The following is a 22,485-nucleotide window of genomic DNA, read 5'->3' on the forward strand; positions in this document are numbered from 1 at the left end:
ACACACACACACACACACACACACACACACACACACACACACACACACACACACACACACACACACACACACACACACACACTGTTCCATAAAAGCGACAGTTATTTTTGAAGTCACCCTCATCTCTCTCTCTCTCTCTCTCTTTCTCTCCCTTTTGTGTGTGTGCGTGTACGTGCGCATGCACGCACACAAAGAGAGAAAGCTTTAAAAGAATGCAAATTATGAAATGATGATTATCTCATTTTTGGAAATGGGCTGTATAATGATATTTTTTAACAGAGTGCCAAATATTTTTCATTGTTTCTAGTTATGGATGGACAGATAAGGACCACGATATAAATTCTTAATCGATACGATCAGCTTAATATGATACGTTCACTTGCTTTACGAATGAGAAATATAAACAAGTAGTGCTTGAATATAAATAAAATTAACAAAAATTAAAAAAAAATAAAAAAGGAGCACTTTTAATCAGCTGGTAAAAGTTGCACAGAATAAATTGATACGTTCCCAGACCGTTCGTATCAGCAGTCTTTAAATATGTACCTAATTAATTTTTTTAATTGGTCTGACACACACACACATACACACGAACAGAAGAGCGGAACACGGTATACGACATGCGCAGACAAATTGTCAGGTCAAGTTCAGCGCGCATGACGTTGTCTTGGGAGCTAACGCTGAGGGCTTTCCCGCAAACATGAAGCGACGAGCGTCATTCAAAGCATGTCTGCGTGGAAGTTGAGGCACCCTTCCCGCTCTGCCCCACTCCCACCCAGCCCTCAGTCAGGCTTACTAACGGAGGCATGAGGACTTCAGTCCTTCGCTGGCTGGTGCTCATCGGCTTAGCGCTCTTTTCTCCGTGGGTGCGGGCCAGCCCTTGCTTTCATGCAATAGATGAAGAAAGTTTTGATCCTGCTTCGAAAGCATATTTATCTCCGGTGGTTTTTCAAGGAAAACTTATAGGATTTTCTTTATCATCGAATAGCAGCATCAACATTGGTGGCAGTGTCATTATTGCCTTATTTCGGATTCAAAAAGTTTATAAAATGAAAGAAGATGTAGTGCTTCAAGATAAATCGGATGTTTTTGTGGAATTTTCTTTGAGCAGCAGTCGCAGGAAAAGCGGCAGCAGTGACAGTGGTAGTGCCAAAAGCAGTGGTGGTCGAGGCAGTCGGCCACCCCGCGTGAATCGTACAAGGGTGGGCCGGGGTACGGACGGCTCAGAAAACATTGCTTGTATGGCAGCTGTGCACGAGCGGGACTTAAGGCCAGAACAGCGGTATATCGTGTTTGTGGCTCCGCGATCTTCCAAGCACTCAGCTGTTGCCACCTTCGTTGCTGTGGCCACCCCGGAGGTGCACACCCGGAGATCTAATCGGGCTGTGCGTAAGATTCTTTGTAGGCGCTGTGGTGAGTAGAACTGTCTTTTGTTATTTTTTAGATGGCAGGATGGTGAAGTACAATTTTGACAAAAGTAGTAATCAATAGTTATTTATCATTGGAGAGTGTAGACGATATTCATCCTGTTCCTGATATATATATATATATATATATATATATATATATATATATTCCCTCTACAAGTATCATGTTATCAACTTAGTAAAAAAAAAAAAAAAAAAAAAAAATACAGTTACACATGTATTGCTTAAATGAAACGTTATAATATTTAACTTTCCTTTTTAAAATATACTTACATTACCGACTTTTATGAGTTTGCAAATTAAATTCTGTCAAGGCATAATTCCATAGTCTGACACATCAAATCATCAAACAACGTAGTTTTTGTAATCCCGTCGAAACGCTGAGTCCAAAATATATAGCTTGCATTGGAACATTTTACAAAATGTGAAAAATCGTATGTATTGAAAGTGCTAAACATATCTCCGGCATTGCTCTTTTAACTAAACGATTAGATGACCTCGCTCGCACGATGATGATGTAAACAGTGAGTCGCCTGTAGTGGCGGGCTTAAGGGAGGTCAGACACTGTTTATCATAGCCATCTGGAGATTGGTCGTCCACTGACTACATCTGGTATTTTGTATCCCTTTTTATGCAACGTATCATGTGCCGAGTACGTACGAGTTTCAATGTGGCCTCTCTCTCTCTCTCTCTCTCTGTGTGTGTGTGTGTGTGTGTGTGTGTGTGTGTGTGTGTGTGTGTGTGTGTGTGTGTGTGTGTGTGTGTGTGTGTGTGTTTCCATTTGTTTAAGTGAGTAAATAAGTGGTATTCAGAGCACCTGGTTTCAAATAATTTGTGAAATTATATTAACTAATTCGTTAATATAATATGACACTATGAAAAATAGCATATGAATATTTTACTGGATTCTTTTTTCCTATGTTCGTTCATAAAAATTAGGAACAGGCTCAAAGATTATCGGCCTACTATGATTATGATTCACATGAAGTTGAATGCTGTTAATCATCACTTTTTAAGAAACTGTACACTCCAGTCCTTCCATGTGAAAATAAAAGTTTTGTTAATTAAATTAATGTAATGTTTGAGTGAAAAGTTTTCAATGGATTTACGAAATTCCTGAAGAATTGATTACAGAGAAGGTTACATGTAACTTTATTTTTAGCGCAGTATTATAAAGTATGTGTTCAAGCAAAACTCAGAGTCCTTATTTGTTTAAACGTGGCACTTGCAGCTTCCTCTCATGGCTCGTTTTCATCATACGATCTAACCACGTGTCACAGCATCCATTAAATGGAGACCGGTGTGTTTGATGATCACGTGGCATTTCTTTATTGACTACAATTAAATAAAATAAAGCTAGAATTTTTATATCGCACACGGTATTGGACCACATGTTTAATTTTTATTCTAACAAAATATGTGTATTTATAATAATAGAAATTTTATGGATTTGCAACCAAGGTTCCATTAAAGTTGCGTTGTCGCGAATAGGTTGTCAAATATCGCGCATTTTGATTGTGTTTTATGTCAGTAGATTCCGCCAAAGAAACTTAATTTTTCAAAATGAACATTTCATGAACATTAAATAACCTTATTTATTTATTTTAAAAAAATATTCTATCGTTTGGGTTTATGCTGAACTTAGACTTCTTAAATAAATAAATAAATAAATAAATAATATATATATATATATATATATGTATATATTATTAAAATAAAATAAAATTAAAGTAAAAATCAAATAGAAATTTTATGGATTTACAATCAAGGTTCCATTTAAGTTGCGTTAACCTATCAGCCTATTTTAATGTAATATGAGTACTTATATATATATATATCATCGGAGATATCCTTAGTGTTTCATGTGAACTCTCACTGTTATGTTGTTAATAAAAATCAAATCAAAACCACGCAGTTAATAAAACACTACACGTATTACTAATGCTGAAGAGAAAAACAGTTGTCGAAGTAGGCAGCTGTTATCTCGGAAATCATTTTAGTTTATTATTTGTATAACATTTGTTATTGGCTTTATAAAAATAAACGTGTTGCTATTCGAATAAAAAAAATGAACGATAAGCGCGTTTCTAATAATGCTTATCTGATGCATTTTTCCAGTATTTGTTCAGCAGGTAATTGAACATAGTTTTAACCTCAAATTGCTGCATCCCACGCCATTGTGAATCAAAATTGCTATTGTGAATCAGCTATTACAGATAGTGTTTATCCAGTATGTTTCATTTTATTTATTCAGCATTTAATCATGCAACTTCTAATTAAATTTTAGGTTACCGACATGCACTCAGCCATGAAATTTATCTTCAGACCATGAAAACAAATGGCGATGTCCTGTAACTCCTATGCAGATGGTCTACTCATCGCCAACTTCTGGGACAGAGTTGCTTTTATGTTTTGGTTTTAGACTTTTTAAAAAAAAGTGTTTACATTTTTTTTCTTATGCTTTCCCCCCATAAAAATAATAATGAGAGAATAAAACGGTATAATTCACAACTTCTGTAATCAGACTGGCAAACTTCATAAAGATTATTTATTGTTTAGACGAATTTCTGAAGTAACTAAAATGGCTTGAAATCCATATAAACAAAACTAACCTGGTTTCGAATTTTAAGCTAAAATCAAACAGGCAGATACTCTCTCTCCCTCTTTCTCTGCCTGTACAGTACAGTAGTTCGAGCGACTTTATAAAGTAGGATTAAAATATCACTTGTCTTTTGCTGGCTGTAATTTCCTTTTCTCGTTAGATAATGTACTGATGAGATTTAGAAGTACCTAAAGAAATTTTAGACATACAAGCCATCGATCTTAAAGTAAAGTAAAGTAAGATAATGTCTTATAGAATGTACAGTTTAAGAAATCCAAATAAAATATGTAACAAAAATTGCATAACACGCTTATAAATATAACATAATATGAAAGTCTGTAAATCATAGTAAATCATAGTAATGTAACCTAAATCTGTAACTGTAAATCATAGTAATGTAACGTAACGTGACGTTGCACAAAGTTTGATTTACTGCATGTGTAGTTCCAAATATGCATGCTACTGTTAGGAATGCATTTCTTGTCCGTGCCAATCGTTCGGTTTTTTATCTTGAGATACAGGCTAGTTGTTTACTGAAATCAAATTGCGATGATTTTGTACTTCAGACTGCTGCTGTTGATAGATCCATTTCGACAAAGTAGACATATGTATACAGGCCTCATCACTCGTTCCTCGTTCTTTGCCCATTAACGCCCACCGCTGATCCCCAAGGTTTCTGGGGAAGGCAGGGAGCACGAGCGGCTTTCTCTGTCTCCACGCTTGGCTGACCGATTCCGAGTTGCACAGAACTATAGAAACAAGGGTGTGCTGTGTTCGTTTGTTGAGTACAGATCCCAAACAAGTTTGATGTGATGAACACATTAGGATGAGCATGTCAGGTTACGTTTCTTTTTCTGAAAAACTGAAGAAAATTCATATTACATATAAAAAAAAGTAAAATATAAAGCTCAGGAGAAATTTTTACGTTTTTCTTGTCTATCACAAATAAAGAACGATGCATCTTGTTGGAGATTGGGTTAAAGGATTATATCTATTGTATAATTCACACTGTAATTTTCAAGTTAGATCGAAAATGTGCTTTTCTTACGTATTTTTTTTCCCCATCTGTATTATGCGCATTCTGAATATTAATGTTTTTTATTTATTACTATTCACTGCATATTACTGAATTACACTTATCATTCTTTACGGTAGAATTCAAAATATAAAAAAGTTTATTAATAAACCTCCTTAATTTGATATGGCTCTATATAACTGTATTGCTGTTAGAAATAATTGTTAAGGTTTAAAGCATTTTGTTCTTAATATAAGAATAATGTTATCAAGCTTTATAACTATTGATCGAATATATAAAACCAAGAAATTAATTAACAAAATAATACATCAATAATTAAATCAAATTATACCACATTAAATTAATTTATACCACAAGAATAAAAAAAGTATTGTATACATTTCCGGAGTAAAGATAAAGCAATTGCTTTAACTAAGAAAAAAGACTAATTACATAAATAATTTTGCACTATATCATATAAGTAGAGGAAATATTCTGACAACTGAATTTTGTGTTAGTTTGATCTAAAATATGGAATATTTCAGTTCGGACGGAAAAAAATAAAAGCACTATGTTAGAAATTTCGTTTAATTTTGTTCATATGCCATTCAATTCTAGACGTATAATCGTTATCCAAAAAAAAAAAAAAAAAACTGGATAACGATGGCTGTCTCTTGTGAATAACACTACATCTGCTTTTTGGTTTGTTTGGCAGTTTCCAAATTATAGCATTTGAACATGAGGTTATTTTCTTAATTTTTCACTTTTATGATTAAAATCCGAATTTTTAATCTCTGCTGTGCGATATTTCAAATGTACTTGCCACTTTATTTATTTATTTTTGAACTCCGTCAATGTGTAAACATTCTCTGACTTTTACATCAACTTTGCGATTTCGTTTTTTTTTTTTTTTTTTGAGAGATTTGCAACATATGAAAATGATTGGAGGAGAATAAAAAGATGCTTTTCACTCTGAGGGATTTAAATTCTTCCAGTTTAAATTAAAATTATATCGAGGAATTTGGAATATATCCTAGATAATAACTTTCATCGAAACTTGACTGCGCAATAAAGCAGATCCACTCTGGCAGATTATGTTGTTGAAAACTTACGGGCAAAGTGTTATTCAAAATAAGTGCCCTTAAGTATTTTCAAAAACACACTCAAAAAAGTTATTGAATCTTGAAATTAAGCTCGAATTTTAAGGGAAGATGCATATATATGTGCAAAGACATGTATCCAACTATCGACCAATTAGTATCTCAGGAGTGGTGATGAAGATTTTGGAAAAAATGGTTACGGCCCGCATTCAGAAAATGCATTGACAGTGAATCTCTACTTTGCAATGAACAACATGGGTTTACTAAGGGAAGATCATGTTTTAGCAACTTGCTCACATTCTTTAACAATGTTACTATTGAACTAGAGAAGGGGAATGGATACACCATGATACTTTTGGATTTTGCTAAGGCTTTTGACAGAACACAGCATGGAAGACTGTTGCATAAATTGGAGAAAATGGGTTTGGGTTATACAATATTAGCACGGATAAAAAGATGGCTGACTGACAGGATAGCGAAAAGTGTTATATGGGGGGATCTGAATCTGTAAGGTTTAAGGTAGTAAGTGATGTACCACAAGGATCAGTGCTTGGTCCACTTTTATTCAATTTGTACATTAATGATATTAGGAAGGATTTGACAAGCGACATACAGTTATTTGCTGATGATGCAAAGATAGGTAGGGTAATCAGGAATGCTGCTGATATGCAGTCTTTGTAGAATGATTTGAATGGGCTGGAATTGTGGGCATGGGAAAATGGGTGTCAGCTCAATGTCAGTAAATGTAAAGTCATTCACTTCAGCATGATTAGATATCCAATGTCGTATTATATTGGTGGGGTTAGGCTAGAAGAAACTGATGAGGGCTGAGGATCTTGGAGTGTTAATAGATAGGAAGTTGAAGTTCAGGAGCCATATGGCAAAGATTGCAAATACAACTCAAAAGATAATTGCAATGCGGAAACGAACGTTCACATGTAAAGATAAGGATGTTATTTTGCCTCTTTACAAGACCTTAATAAGACTTCACTTGGCTATTGTGCGCAGGTCTGGTCTCCTGGTTTCCATTGTGATTCTGATATATTGGAGAGAGTACAAAGGGGAATGTTAAAAATGATATCAGGATTGTGGAATACTGATTATGAAGACAGATTGAGAATTTGTAGACTACAGACACTAGCAAACAGGAGAAAGAGGGGTGATATGATTGAGACTTACAAACTTCTGAAAGGTTATACAGGATTTCAGTTGATGGAATTTTTCGATTCATGGAGGGTGTGGAAAGGACGAGAGGGCATCATTGGAAGCTGAGAATGAAGGCCGCCAAGAAGGGTGTGAGGGCTAGATTTTCTCTCAGAGGGTGGTGCGTGATTGGAATGGATTGCCTTTAAATGTGGCGAGTGCAAGCAGTGTGAATGAATTCAAGAATGAATGTGATAGCTGGTGTGTGTAGTATGTGACTTCCCTCAATGAATCACTGACTCCATGGAGATATCTCTTAATAATAATAATAATAATAATAATAATAATAATAATAATAATAATAATAATAATAATAATAATAATAATAATAATAATAATAATAATAATAATAATAATAATAATAATAATAATATATATCAGTAGTTTACTGAGTTATATATATATAATTTAGTAAAAATGTCCGATAATGCAAAACACATTATCGGAAATTCTTAACTGTTTTGTTTACTTGGGAGAAGGAGTAAAAAATTTATAAAATTACTTGGTATCCTTAATATATATTATTCCCAAGGTAAAAAACTTTTCACATCTTTATCTCATCCAGAGTTTCTTATTCAAAATAAAAGCACCTTGTAGCAACTAGTATAGGTAAAGTTGATAAAGCGCTGTATTACTAAAAACCTATATATATATACATATATATATATCAGAGTAGTAAATAATAAATGAATTTATTAGTTCAGTAAGAAGCACTGCAATTCAACTAAACTAAAACTCCGTAAACTGCCTGATTATGTATATATATATAATATATGAATTTATTAGTTCAGTAATAAATATATTTTCAGTAATAATAATAATAATAATAAAGGAGTAAAATAATCAAGTTTATAAAATTACTTGGTAACCCTAATATATATATAATATATATATATACACACACATTATCAGGTAGTTTATTATATGTGAAATTATAATAAACTATGAAATTATAATAAATTATATATAAATATATATATATATATATATGTGAAAAGGTTTTTACCTTGGGGATAATATATATATATATATATATATATATATATATATATATATATATATATATATATATATATATATATAATATTAGGAGTAAAATAATCAAGTTTATAAAATTACTTGGTAACCCTAATATATATATACACACACACACACATTATCAGGTAGTTTATCCCCAAGGTAAAAACCTTTTCACATATATATATATATACATAATCAGGTAGTTTACGGAGTTTTAGTTGAATTGCAGTGCTTCTTACTGAACTAATAAATTCATTTATTATTTAATTATTTACTACTCTGATAAAAAAAACATAGTGTCTTCATACATCTTGTAATATTTCACATTTATTACAGGAATTTCTTTATAGCGAAAATATTTCTTTCTTTCAACTGTCCTTTTCCTCACTCTATCTGTAGCTGATGATCAATTTCTTTTGTAATGATGTTCCAACTGGTGTACCTTCCAGGACCAACTTAAGTTGATCTAAGTAACAAATGGAATAATAAATTGCGCCTGTTTACTAAGCTTCGGAACCAACTTACATATTAAAATGAATTCTTTTGCATTTATCTAATTATAGAATTTTTATATTCATCGTTTTCTATCAAGTAAAATGATACCCATAAAAATGCAAAGTATTTGCAGTACAAAATATATATTACTAATACTAGTGTCTAAGAATAAGGTTGCTTTAGGTAGTAAGACTTCCGTGCTGTTTGCAGCTGAGAAGGAAATAGTTACATTTAGGTTTGAATGAGAAAAATGTTTGCTGTGAGATTTTGATTGGTACGAATACATTATATTTCTGAATAACAAAAATGCTGATGTTGTTAATGCGATGACCTTGAGAAATACGCACAGTTTTTATTCAGCCCCACTGGGCTGTCGCTGGTAGGGATGAGTAAGCATATTGATATCGATTAGAATAACAGTGAAACGGAATGGAATACAATGTCCAGTAATATCACTGTGTTGCTACTGTCCTCATCTAATTCAATCGTTACTAGTATATAAAGCAGATAACTAGAATAAGATCGCTAATTGACAAAGCCATCCGCAAAGTTTCACATTGCTCTTTACTTGCTCCTGAAACCTAATTGGAATTCAGGAGAATCCACTCCGACATACGAACTAGCCTATTATATGCTCCCTCCGTTTTGGCATCATCCTTGTGTTACTTGATTGTTTTAACCTCCTTCCATTCCTTTAGCAACATATCTGAATGAACTCAGACTAGGTGTCCAGGTTGATCAAGCGGATAGCTTATCCTCTGGCGAGTCCACCGTCTCTGTAGATTTGAATCCCACTGTGGGAAAGAATGTTTATGGATGCTTTTAGATAGTAAATGAACTTCATCGATTGGTGTGAGATTGCCTGCGTTTCGTATCTAAACTGGCTTGAAAAAGTAGCACATTAGGTCTTTAGTGCAAGGATTTTGGGGATTCGAATTATCTAATTCTTAGTCCGCCCATTTGGCTAAATACTAATGTACTTATAGGTGTACATCTTTTTGTGGGAGGGATTCACATTAGAAAGATAAAAGACATCAAAAGTACAAAATGTTCTCTCTTTCTCACGCATTTTTTAACGCATGTCCAGTTAAATTCCATTGTTGTATTTACATCGAGATTTTGCATCTTTTACACCTTCTAGCTCATTCACCTCCATTCTCCCACTGGCAGTCGACTGTCAGACATTACAGTCTTTCCACAGTATGATATACACATTCAAAATGTTTGCTTAATAATTCAACGGTTTCTTGTAATGCAACCACTTTTCTGCTGTCTGCCATTCACCAACGCTATTCTTCCATAATCAGTTTTCTTTTATTTGCCACATAACGAAATAATTTCCTAGCATTTCCTTTTGCCTGCTCAGCTAGTTTTGCCTTTTTTACGGTACTTGCTACTTTTCGATTTCTATTTCTAGTTCATTCATTCATCTCTTCATCATCGTTCTCTCTGTATTTCATCTATATCATTAATCATGCCATTCATTAATTTAATTCCCAGTCAGTTTCTCCTTCTAATTCTGTATTCGACAGTACTCTTTTTGACATATCATTTGATAACGTCCACGTACTTCTGGCATCTTTCTTCTTCAGTTTCTCATGCCATAGTATTTTTTGAGGCTTCCTTCTAAGTTTTTCATATTTCCGATCCTGTATTTCTACCTGTATCCGTTTCCTTTGAAAAATTTATACATACGCGTGACTACCTCTCATCAGGACCGCATAGTCATTCTTTCTTTTCAATTGTTGGCCACCTCATTTAGAGTTACATTATACTTTCTCGGATGTAATTTTTAGAACTAACAGTCTTGATCCCTGGTCCTCATAACATGCTGACAAAGATAATAATCATCAAGTACTCTATAAATTCTTTTTATTTCCCCATGTGCTGTTTTCTTCTACCTCCTGATGTTTCCAATAGTTAAAAGTTTACATGAATGCTATTTTCTACTTAAATTTGTCAAATATGCTTCTTTGATCACTGAGCCTATAACCCACAGTATATATTTGTTCTGTTTGCTTCTACTTTATACCAAGTAGTTTCAAACCAATTGATCTTTTCATGAAACTTCGTTTTTTTCTAGCTTTACTTCTTCTTTTCTCAACAATATTACTTCCTGAAAGCTCCTCTTTTCTTCTGTCTTCTGAAAAATAACACATCTTTCATCCTCTATCCCGATGAGGACTTCCTTCTCTATCAACCATATCACACTTATGTAAATAATTTTTATACACTTTGTACTCGCTACTGCTACAAATTCCTTTTGTTTATTCCTAATTTCGCGATTGCTAGACATATACAACAATTTATCCCACAATAACAACTTACAATTGGTATGTATTCTAAATTATTTACGTGAACAAATTAATTAAATTGAAAGGTTTCGTAAAGGAAATGTAAATACCAAAGAAAATGTAGGAGACAAAATAGCAAAGTCATTTTTGGAAAAAAACAAAAACGTATTAAAATTTTGACCATATCTAAGTTGAACACTTAGAGGAGAAATTTTACCTCCTCAAGTAGTGTGGAGACAGAATTTTTAGGAAAGTTCAATATTTTATAGAAATATTTTGTAAATTAATTCATTTTTGCAAGAAAAAAAATACCTTATTGTTGCCAGCTGTACTCATTAAGTATTTTCAATTGAATATACTGTTAATTTTTTTTCTGTCCATTTTATTTTATTCATGCGACGCCAGCACCACATTTCAAAAGCCTCCAATCTTCTTACATCTTCTCTGCCTAGAATCCAGGTTTTACATCCATACAGTGCAATGCTCCATATCAATGTCTTTACTAATTAAAAAAAATCAAACCAACAAGTCCTGAGAGAGATAAACGAAACAAGAACTCTATTAAAATCGATCAAAATTAGAAGGAATAGGTGGTTTGGACATATACTTCGACATGATGGACTTGTGAAAAGAATAACTGAAGGCAAAATAGAGGGGAAAAGAAGAAGAGGCAGACCAAGGAAAAGCTTTCTTGACCAAGTCAAAGACAGCACGGGTTTGAGGAGTTACCAAGAGGTTAAGAAGAAAGCAATGACAGAGCGGAATGGAGGAAATTGCTGCTGAGCTACCAGTCCCAAGACTGATGCAACTGATGATGATACTGTTAATTTGAACTAAAACTTTTGGTTACTAGTTCTCCTTCTGTAATGTGCTGGTAAAGATAATAATCTATTAAGTACTCAAATTTGGGGGGGGGGGGGTGCTTCTAAGACTTCTCTAAAAATTCAGATGCAGTCCAGAAGAGAATGATCAGTTCACCGATGACCCCTGTCTTACAAATTCTTTCTCTTCAGTCTCTGTCTAGAAACGGCCAGTTTATTATTTCCACATTGTGTCTCTTCCACAGATATTTTCATAGTCTAGCATTCATTATACCTTCATCTGCTAAACCTACAGGTTACGAGCAGCAGCTGCTCAGCATCCTTTTACAGCTGAACTGCAGACTCATGGAACCTGTAACTCCCAGCCGTCTTTTATTCCATCACCTCGGTTGTTCTATAGAAGAGCCTTCACAGTGAAGCATTTCTCAAAGAGAACTACAACCTCCAGCTCTTCCAGAATAATATCAACAGATTATATGCTCTTGACCCTAACCTACACAAGCAGCATTTATTTGATACTAGCCTTGTGGCCTCTCCTGTGTGGGAGTGAAACCTCTCCTAATAGGTTCAAGTGACAGCACTTTGTTCGGTTATAACTAGGAATAAAAATAAAAATAAAAAAACGAAACAAAACAAAAAGGAATCGAATTCGAACCGATAAACTGATAAAATTGATATTTTTTTTTACTTAAAAAATCGAAAAACACTTAAAACGATATTGTTGAAAAACCTAAATCGAAATTCGTACCGGAAGCGAAAAAAAAACTTGAATACAAATTTAAATCAATAAAAATATCAGGTTAAGGCGAAATAGCGAAATAAACCTATGATTACAACACGATAAAACTATATTGCACCTCCTCACTGGTAAAATTAATTACTGATTCTCACGGGATTCTATTTCAAGCCATCAAAGAGTGCAATGTAATGCCGCTTTTCCTCATTACATCCAGGGCTCACCCCTCCAAAGTCTGCAACTAATTACTTAGTAAAGTCAACGTCGGTATATTGCCACAATGATATCCTGTTCTGGTTTCAAACCCGGCACCTCACTAGCATGCCAATGCAATAAGGTGGTTGGTGAAATAATTTGAGTAGTTGGTGAAATAATGCGCAAAAGTTTACTAAAACAGACAATAAAGAAATTTAAAGGTATAGTACCAGTTGTATACAAAAGTCGTTTACACGACTGTCTGGATTTTGATAAACATATTTATATATCATGTTCAAAAAAATCTTGAATCGGAAAACCTAATAAAACTGAAATCGATGTTTCTAAAATTCTTGAACTTGAATCTGAACTGAAATTTATCTTTTTTAGTTTTCCATTTTTGAACTAAGATAAACAGTATCTTACAAGCAGGGCCGGATTTAGACTTGCTGAGGCCCTAAGCTATGCAAAACCCAGAGGCCCCCACTACTGTTTTAAATTACATAAACTGGTCTTTTTGTTCTTTTATTTGAGGCCCCGGCAGATTGCGAGGCCCTAAGCTGTAGCTTTTTTAGCTTATACGTAAATCCGGCACTGCTCACAAGCGACGGAGATTTGAAGTGCTTTCGGTAGAACATGATCAGTTAAAATTCGAATATAAAATTAAAGATTTTTACAGATAAATAAATAAAGAAAAGTAAAGATTTTTGAATGACACTACCTTTCATTGGAATATTATTTATGGTACTATTTAATGCACATTAATGTATAAAAGTTACTTATATGTGTATATTTCTGTGTTTTATATAAAACTCACTTGAGTTTTAGTTCTCTTACCACTTATTAAATTAATACAACAAACAATAATGTGAAACTCATTCACATATGCTATACATATATATTCCCTTTTTCTATGAATTTTTCCGCTAGGTTTCGCCTAAATATACGAATATGATGCATTCGTTAAACTTTTATCCATCCTGTTATCCCATATGCTATCGATATGTGAATATCCATGAAAATCTTAATAGTGACCGAAATGTTTGATGTATAAGTAATTTAATTTTTACGGCTGTTGTAGGGGAAGACATTTTTCAATAAAGGGTTGTGATGTAGAAAGATTCGATAGCTTTAAAAAAAAGAAAACAACTAGCTGTTGTGCGTGCGTGCTTGCGTGTGTGTGTGTGTGTGTGTGTGGAGTAGGATAAACAACATTGACGGATGTACGGATGATTTAGCTATGTAAGTATAAATTAATATATTGTTAATAATATTAATAATTTAGTATTCCCCTAATTAGTATTAATGTTGGAACTAAAGATATCAACATAAGTAAGTGACGAACTGGTTTGGTTTTAATTACTGTCAAAGTAACTAAGGCAGCAAGAAGTCAATACATTATGTCTATTAATTGTGTGTGTGTGTGTGTGTGTGTGTGTGTGTGTGTGTGTGTGTGTGTGTGTGTGTGTGTGTGTGTGTGTGTGTGTGTGTGTGTGTGTGTGTGTGTGCATTCTTTTGGCCAGTTTGCCTGCTTTGCGGGATGAAAAATTCGAGTGTCTGGAGAAAAAAAATATCTAATCTCACTGTATGAGATTGCTAACTCACGTTCATTTGAAAAACAAGTATTTAGAACACTGTTGAAAAATGTAACTATTATTATTATTATTATTATTATTTTATTCACATAATTGATACATAGTCAAAACAAGATATCATATAAATAAAAATTTGACTGGTGATTCAGAACAATTTAGATTCTACCAGTGGCGGCCCGTACATAAGCACTGCGACACTGCAGCACCCTAAGGAAAAAATGAAAAACATAAATTTTGTTTGTGTTTATAAATAATAACAATGCTTACAATATTATATAAATGCAATACAACATGTTAAAGGTCACAGTTTATGTTTCGACATTAATTGAATAATTAATAATTGGAATTGTTCGATTAACGCTTTAGATTACAAAACAAATACACTGCGATCTAACGTAGTGTCCATATTATCATATTCAACCAATTGCAGCCAGACTCGCAGATAATCGTTTGCGCTTCTCATTTGCATAACTAGTGAATCTGACACTGTTCTTTGGGCACTGTATAGTATGCTTGCGCGCGTTATTTCTGTGAGATAAGAAAGGGTGAACTATTTTTTGCAATCTTATTTTATTTTGTTAAAATAACATATAATTATTTATTTATTATAGATACAAGGCTGAATTATCAGGAATGTCACTTTTGAAAATATGAAAAGAATTATATAATTATATTTTTTCAATTATCGTTACAAGAAACAAATACACTGCGATCTAACGCAGTGTCAGAATTATAGTGCCAATTGCAGATAGACTCGCCGATATTCGTATACGCTTGACACTGGTCTTTGGGCAGTGTATCGTATACTTGCGCTCGTTATTTCTGTGAGATACGAAACTTTTATTATTGGTGTTTGTTCGTGGTGAGGGTTAAATATTTTTAATAAAACAATTTTTTAACATGTAAATTTATTTATTAATAAATTAGTTACTGGTTAGGAAAAAAATATATTTTTAAAAATTTTATTTTGTATATACAACACTTCCACTTAAAATTTTCACCGGCCACCACTGGATTCTACCCAAGAATCTCAGAATAGTCCATCAGGTAGCGTCGTAAAATATGGACGATTATAAGTAATGCTGTTTTTTTGTAGGTCATATGGGGTCACTTCATTGATTTTTAATTGCTGTAAATAGTTGGACAGCTTCTTTGAAGTTGCGCCAAGTGCACCGATAACTATTGGGATGACTTTGGTGTGTTTAAGCCACAGTCGGCCAACGTCGATTGCCAGATCTCGATATTTAGTAATTTTTTCCAGTTCTTTGTTATTGATGTTGTTATCACTGGGTACTATCTATCTATCCCAATGGCTTTAACAGGCCTTTAAGGCCCACAACCTTCCAAGCATGCTTGGATTTCGTAACCGAAATACGAGGATAGAATGGTCACTTCTATGCCTCAAGGTATTCTTGGCTGTATCCGTGTGTGTTCACGGGGCCGGTTTGCCTGCTTGCGGGATGAAAAACACCAGATAAACTGGCGGGAAAAACCCTACTGCCCGCGCCCAAGACCGGCTAACTTGGCTATGGCTGAGGAAGATCCTTCAGCTCCTCACGTCTCCGACGGGAATCGAACCTAGGACACTCCTTCCCCAGACATATGGTTGCGAAGCGCAAAGCCACTAGGCTAACCGCGCGGTATCACTGGGTACTGCAATATCGATAATCAAAACCTGTCGATGTTCGATAATTGTGATGACAGGTCTATTGTGTTCCAAATGCCGACCAGTTTGTATTCTAAAGTCCCAGAGAATTTTTGCTGTTTCGTTTTTCAATACAGTCTCTATTTTATGCTGCCACCAGTCATCAGAAGTAGGAAAGCCATATTTTTGGCATACATGCCAATGAACTATTTTGGCCACTTGATCATGGCGGTATTTATAGTGAGTTTGAGCTATTTTGCTTCAGGCACTGATTAGATGTTCTACACTCTCATCTTTCTTATCGCATAATCTGCATTTGCTGTCATTATTGATGTTGAAAATTTTTGCTTTAATTACATTAGTTTGTAATGCCTGTTCTTGAGCTGCTAGAATAAATCCTTGTTTCATTTTTAATGTATCTGTGTTGTAGCCATTGCCATGTCTTGTTCACGTCAATTTTGTCGTCAGTATCTCGAAGAAATTGGCCATGCAAAGGTTTATTTTTCCAGCGCACATATCGGATCTTTTGTTGTTACTTTTTGTAATCGGATTTGTTTCTTGTTGCTTTTAAAAGGCCCTCTTGTGTAATTACTTGAAACATTGGCTCAGAGCTATTGTCGATGTAATTTCTTAAACCAATTTCTTTTTCTTCCACAGTCTGTCTCATTTGCAGCAGACCCCGTCCACCTATTCTCCTCGGTAGGTACAACCGGTCGACATCACTTCGTGGATGTAATGCATGATGCATAGTCATTAGTTTTCTAGTTTTGCGGTCTAGTTTGTCCAGGTCTTCTTTTGTCCAATTTATTATGCCAGCTGTGTATCGGATCACTGGTATAGCCCAAGAATTCATTGCTCTAATTGTATTTAATCCATTTAGTCTTTCTAAAGAGTTAGTCATTCTAACTCTTTTGATGTCTTCTGATGCTGCCTGTTGTTTAATTTTCGAGTGGAGAACATCATTGGCTTCTAATATTCCTAGGTACTTATAGTGTTCGTCAGCTGAAATCGCTTTTATATATTTCTCTTGATCAAAATTAAAATTGATAGTGTCATTAATTTTTCCTCGTTTAATAGATAAAATTGGGCATTTATCTAAACCAATTCCATTTTGTTGTCCTGACTGAAAATACGAACTGTGTTCAATAAAGAATCTATTTGCTGGGCCGATTTTCCATATAGCTTCAAGTCATCCATATACAACAGATGGGAAATTTTAATATTACTTTTAGGAATTTCATATCCAAGTTTTGTTTTCTTCAGAATCAATGGCAAAGGTATCAAAGAAATGTTGAAGAGCAATGGTGACAAGGAATCACCTTGGAAAACTCCAAGTTTAATGCTGATATCTCCAAATCGTTCATTATTCACTATTAATGTTGTTTTCAATGATTTCATAGCAGTAGCCAGAAACGAACATATGTTTTTGCTAATTCCAAATATGTTTAGTAATTTTAGGATCCAGGAGTGTGGGAGGGAATCGAATGCTTTCTTGTAGTCTATCCATGCCATGTTTAAATTAGTTTTTCGTCTTTTTGAGTTTCTGAGAATCATTTTATAAATAAGGATCTGGTCTTTTGTTCCTCTAGATTTTTGAAAATTGCCTTTTTGTTCAATCGGATAAATCTGATTAGCTGATAAGTAGTGGTATATGGAATTTGCTATGATTGCAGTCAACTGCTTAAGCATAGTTGGTAGGCATGTTATTGGACGATAGTTACTTGGGTCCGCATCCTTATCTTTCATGAAGAGAAAAGTGCGCCCAGATATCATCCAGTCTTCCACTGAGCCTGACTGCAACCAATAATTAAATTGTTCTGCCATTCGATCATGTAGACTGGTTAGATGTTTTAACCAAAATTCATGTAGTTCGTCTTTGCCAGGTGTACTCCAGTTTTTTAATTTTCTAGCTTGAGCACTAACCATTTCTTTAGTGATAATGACAGTTTGCATTTGTTTTTGTTTCATTTCCGATTCTCTTTCCTTAATCCATGAAGTATCTTTATTGTGTTCAATAAGATTATCCGATACTGACTTCCAAAATTTGAATGTTTCTTTTTTCCGGGTGAATGATGGTTTGCATTTGTATTTCTCTGGAGAGACTGGAAGAACTGACGTTGGTTCTGTCGAAATTGCATATTTTGTATATGTTTATTCTTGCTTCATATCTTTTAATTTTCTGTGCATCGCTGTAATTCTTTGTTTTAGCTCTTCGGTAACTTCAGCAATTGTTTTGTTGGCCAAATTATATGTTTAATCAGTTTGTTTTTGATGTTATTATTTTTCAACCGTCCTTCTTTAAAACTCTTTAAGTTGCTTAGATCAGCTCGAAGCCTGTTGACCTTTCGTTCTAACTGGAATTTCCATGGTGCAGATTGTTTCATCCTCGGCTTTTGCTCTTTAGGTTTGCAACCAAGCTTCACTGAAATTATATAGGCTGTGCTGTATAGGAGTTGATTTGTTTCCTTTATACTGTTGGTTGTGATGGTTTCAATTACAGCATTTGCGTCTAAGATGAGATGTTTTAGTTTAAATTGTTGTAAAGCTTTTAATGGTGGTAGTCTTATACGGTCGTTTATGGAGTTCATATGTTACAATATCCCTGACTTCATTTTACACTGCCCTTCTGTCAAAACATTCTGAGGTATGTCGTCAGCTTGATGTTTACTGAGTTGAATTCCAAAGTTTGATATAGCTACCTCCTGATGATTTTCTGTTACTGGAGTTGTTGGTTTATTACGTAACTCTTGCAGCTCAAGTTCAGTAAATATTTTGTTACGGAAAATGAAATTCTTTTGGTCCATAAATCTTTGTTCTGTTATTGCAGATTCTGGGAATTTTTGTTTCCAAATTAAATGCATACGCTTTCTGAAACCTCTTTTTTCTGGTGTTGATCTGTAAAAATATTTCATAATTTCTCTGTTTTCTTCTATAAGCCATTTTTTACGTTTGGTTTCTTCCAGTCGCTTTTCAGCTTCCTGCCCTGATTGCCCAGCAAGGAGTGCTGGGTCCTGTAGCCCACTTGTCGCCTGATGCCCAGGATCCCCAACATCTGACGCAGTCCTTGATGACCCGAGCGTCGACTGATCCGGTATGGATCTCTTCTTCCTTTTCACCATTAAGATGGGGGGATGGAACACTGTTAGTCTGGCTCCTCAGTTGAGACCTGCCTGACATGTTGGCCCTGCTGGCAGCTATGCAACCGCCAGAATAGCTCTCTCAACATCACTGAAGCACGCAAGCCCCTCCGCCTCGACAAGGCCGTATTCCTTCGGTGGGGGGGATTATTATTATTATTATTGCCCAGAGTAAATAACATTTACTGTAATAAGAAGTCGATAAATGACTCGATAGCTTTAATAAATGATAATAATTATATGATATGATATGATAATAAAAGTTTAAATAAACATTATTAATAAAAATAAAACAAGGAACAAAATAATTACAAAGAATGAGAACAAAATTAGGATAAAGTAATTGTAAATGTGAATAATCATAAGCCATGATGCAAGATTAGGGAGAATTAAATGTCGTAGTGTATTTATTGGCTTTTCCAAACAATCTCAATCGCCGAGTTAGTCAGCCTTAGCCTATGATTTTAACGGGTTTTTTTATGGTAATCCTATTCAAAAGAGGTTTTTCAACGTATAATGCATCAGTACTGTAGGTGGACAGAAAGGTGAGAAGAAAGAAGAAACTTGTGCTTTTAATTGGGTAAGTTAAACAGCACGCCTTTGCCGCTCCACAAGAAACTTTTTATTTTTAAATCAGTTCTATGCATGAAGGTTGTTGCAGATCCTGTTGAAAACCTGGAGATTGTAATTGACTTCGTAAGGCTAAGGCTATTTCAGACAATAAGGAGACTAATAATAAAAAATATAAAAAAATCACATTTGACGTCTGTGCTGTAGACGCCGTATGGTCACTGCCGTACCTCACATGGTTTTGGCAATGATGTCTTCTGCTAGAATAAGTGGTAGGGTCGCAGATTTCCTTTCCACACAAAGTTTGTAGGACAATCACAAACATCCATGCCCACGGCGGGATTCACACCCGCAGCCTCTTGGTTGGAGAGCGGACACACTAACCACTCGGCCAACCAGGAGAAGACGGAATGAAAAAAAGGAAGACGAAAAGCAGATTACGTGGATTTGCAGTTGGATGTTAAGCTTAGTGGAAAGTGAAGGAATGCTTGATATCTATTGGAGCAGAAATAATAATAATAAATTTGTTAGTAGTCGTTAATTGTCCAAAACTCTTGTGATATGTTATTGTCACATTTGAGGGAGAGATTGTGATATTTAGAATTACAGCCGGTGCAGCTAAGGCTAATGTATTATGTCTTGCAAAGTGAGTTTTTTAAAAAAAAATTCTGACTGGTTGGTTGCATTGAGGAATTGAATTCTGCGCTTCTGGGAGGAAAAAGTTTTCCACCTACGTATAAGAACGGTTGACTTACCTTCAATGAAAACACCCTTAATGTTCTTTGCATCCTAGACGAGATTCGGATTCAGGTGGGTTCAAACAAAGGGCATCATCATAACTAAGATGAAAAGCCAAACGGCTATTTTTTTTTTTTTTTTTTCTGGCGAGGTTGATAAGGGGCATCATCGTTATCGACTGAGTTATGCAGACTCGATATTTAATGCTGAGATTATTAACATGCCATAATTAAAAGAAATTAACTCGTCATATTCTAGTTTTTTTCTAAAAACAGACAAGTAGATATTTTGGAACTTTCTTTCTGGTAAGAGTACTTTCATCAAATAACCAAGTGACTTCTTTGAGAACGTTCTTCTCGTCTTTGCACATACTCTTTAAAATGTTCAACTTGAATAGTTTATTGTAAGGGAGAATCTGTTCACCATAACAATGCATATAGAGAAGATGATAATCTAATATAGCATGATTACCTAAGTTTAATGACAACCTTTTTCTTGGAGTTGAGTATTCTATTGTATATACTGGCATATACAGGGTGTTCGGGATAAATTTGACATATTTATAATTAATTATATTTTTCCGTAAGTTACATGTATTAACACACACTTCTCTTCATTTAAAAGTTTGGACCCTTCTTCATTCATATACAAGATGTCAGAAAGGATGGATAGCTGGAACCCACCTGAATCACGGAAGAGAATCACTTGTATCATGATGATTCGTGCCCGCCATCAAAATAAGGATATTACGACTGCTGCCCAATGCTCCCTGAATACAGTAAAAACAATCAGGCATGAACTAGAGACTTGCAATGGTGACTACGAGGATGTAGCAAGAAGAAAGATCCCTAGCAGACGATCTGATTGCGTTCGTACAGCAGAATTCCTCGCAAATCTGCAGGAACAGGTGTTGAAGAACCCTGGCATTGGAATTCGGGCTTTGTTCGTGGAGTTGCTAACTGTAGTCAAGCCCTGGATAACAAGGGTAGCCAATGGTAGGCCGTATGTACGGCCCCTTGCCACACCTCTAGGAAAAGTCAAAAATGGTTGTCTGAAAATTTCTACGACTTCACCAGTCCAAATGTTTGGCCTCCAAACTCCCCAGACCTTAACCCCATGGATTATTTTGTATGGGGCGCAGTTGAAAAAGACACCAATCGCACTTCCAGTAATACAAAAGCCCAGTTAATGGATAAAATTAAAACAGTTTTTGCGGCCCTTCCCAGGGAGACTGTAGCATCAGCTTGTTCGAGGTTCCGAAGCAGAATTGAAGCTGTGATCGATGCTAATGGTGGTTATTTTGAGTAAATCTTGTTGATAGTATTGTAATTAACTCTGCCTGTAATGTTTTTTTGTCAATTCATTAAATTTAATAGATACAAAGAAGATTTTCTTTTTCCTTACGAAACTGTCAAATTTATCCCGAACACCCTGTACATCTTTCACTGAGTATGTCTTTGAGTAATTTAATACATTACAGTACATTATATATATAAAGTGGTATCTCGCTAATCCGAACCTCTTTAGTCCGAACCCTCCAGTGATCCGAACTGCAGTTTGAAAGAAAAAAAAGTTTTATTTATTACGTATTAATATTTTGTCTACTATTATTTTTATTTAATAATTATTATTTTAACTCTTATTATTTATTTTATTATCATTACAGTACAGTATTTTTTTCATACTGTCGATTGTACGGTTATACTATAGGCCTATTTTGATTTATTCTAAAGACCTGCTTTTAAATGTAATTTCCCCAAATTATGACGTTACCACATCAATAAAAATTATAAATTTGTAGACTGCTTGGGAAGCCGTCGAACCTGAAGCAGTTCGAGTGTCATGGAAAAAACTGAGGCCTTCTAGAATTTACTAAGATAACTACGATGATA

The 22,485-nt window shown here is 34.6% G+C and overlaps 1 protein-coding gene across 3 annotated transcripts in view; it reads left to right on the forward strand.

Annotated features, from left to right (window-relative positions):
• The first annotated feature begins 746 nt into the window (after nucleotides 1-746).
• The window catches only part of LOC150099427 (protein vein-like), a 384,314-nt gene continuing 362,575 nt past the window's right edge, over nucleotides 747-22,485 (forward strand). For all 3 annotated transcript variants that reach the window (XM_090403331.1, XM_090403332.1, XM_090403333.1), the window contains exon 1: nucleotides 747-1,413. In XM_090403331.1, the coding sequence (XP_090259457.1) occupies nucleotides 807-1,413 (607 nt within the window). In that variant the 5' untranslated portion in view covers nucleotides 747-806. The remainder of the gene's footprint in view (nucleotides 1,414-22,485) is intronic.

The sequence above is a fragment of the Typopeltis vanoorti genome, chromosome 14 (assembly GCF_054136105.1).
Source record: "Typopeltis vanoorti isolate ZY-2024b chromosome 14, IOZ_Tvanoo_1.0, whole genome shotgun sequence".
Lineage (NCBI taxonomy): Eukaryota > Metazoa > Arthropoda > Arachnida > Uropygi > Thelyphonidae > Typopeltis > Typopeltis vanoorti.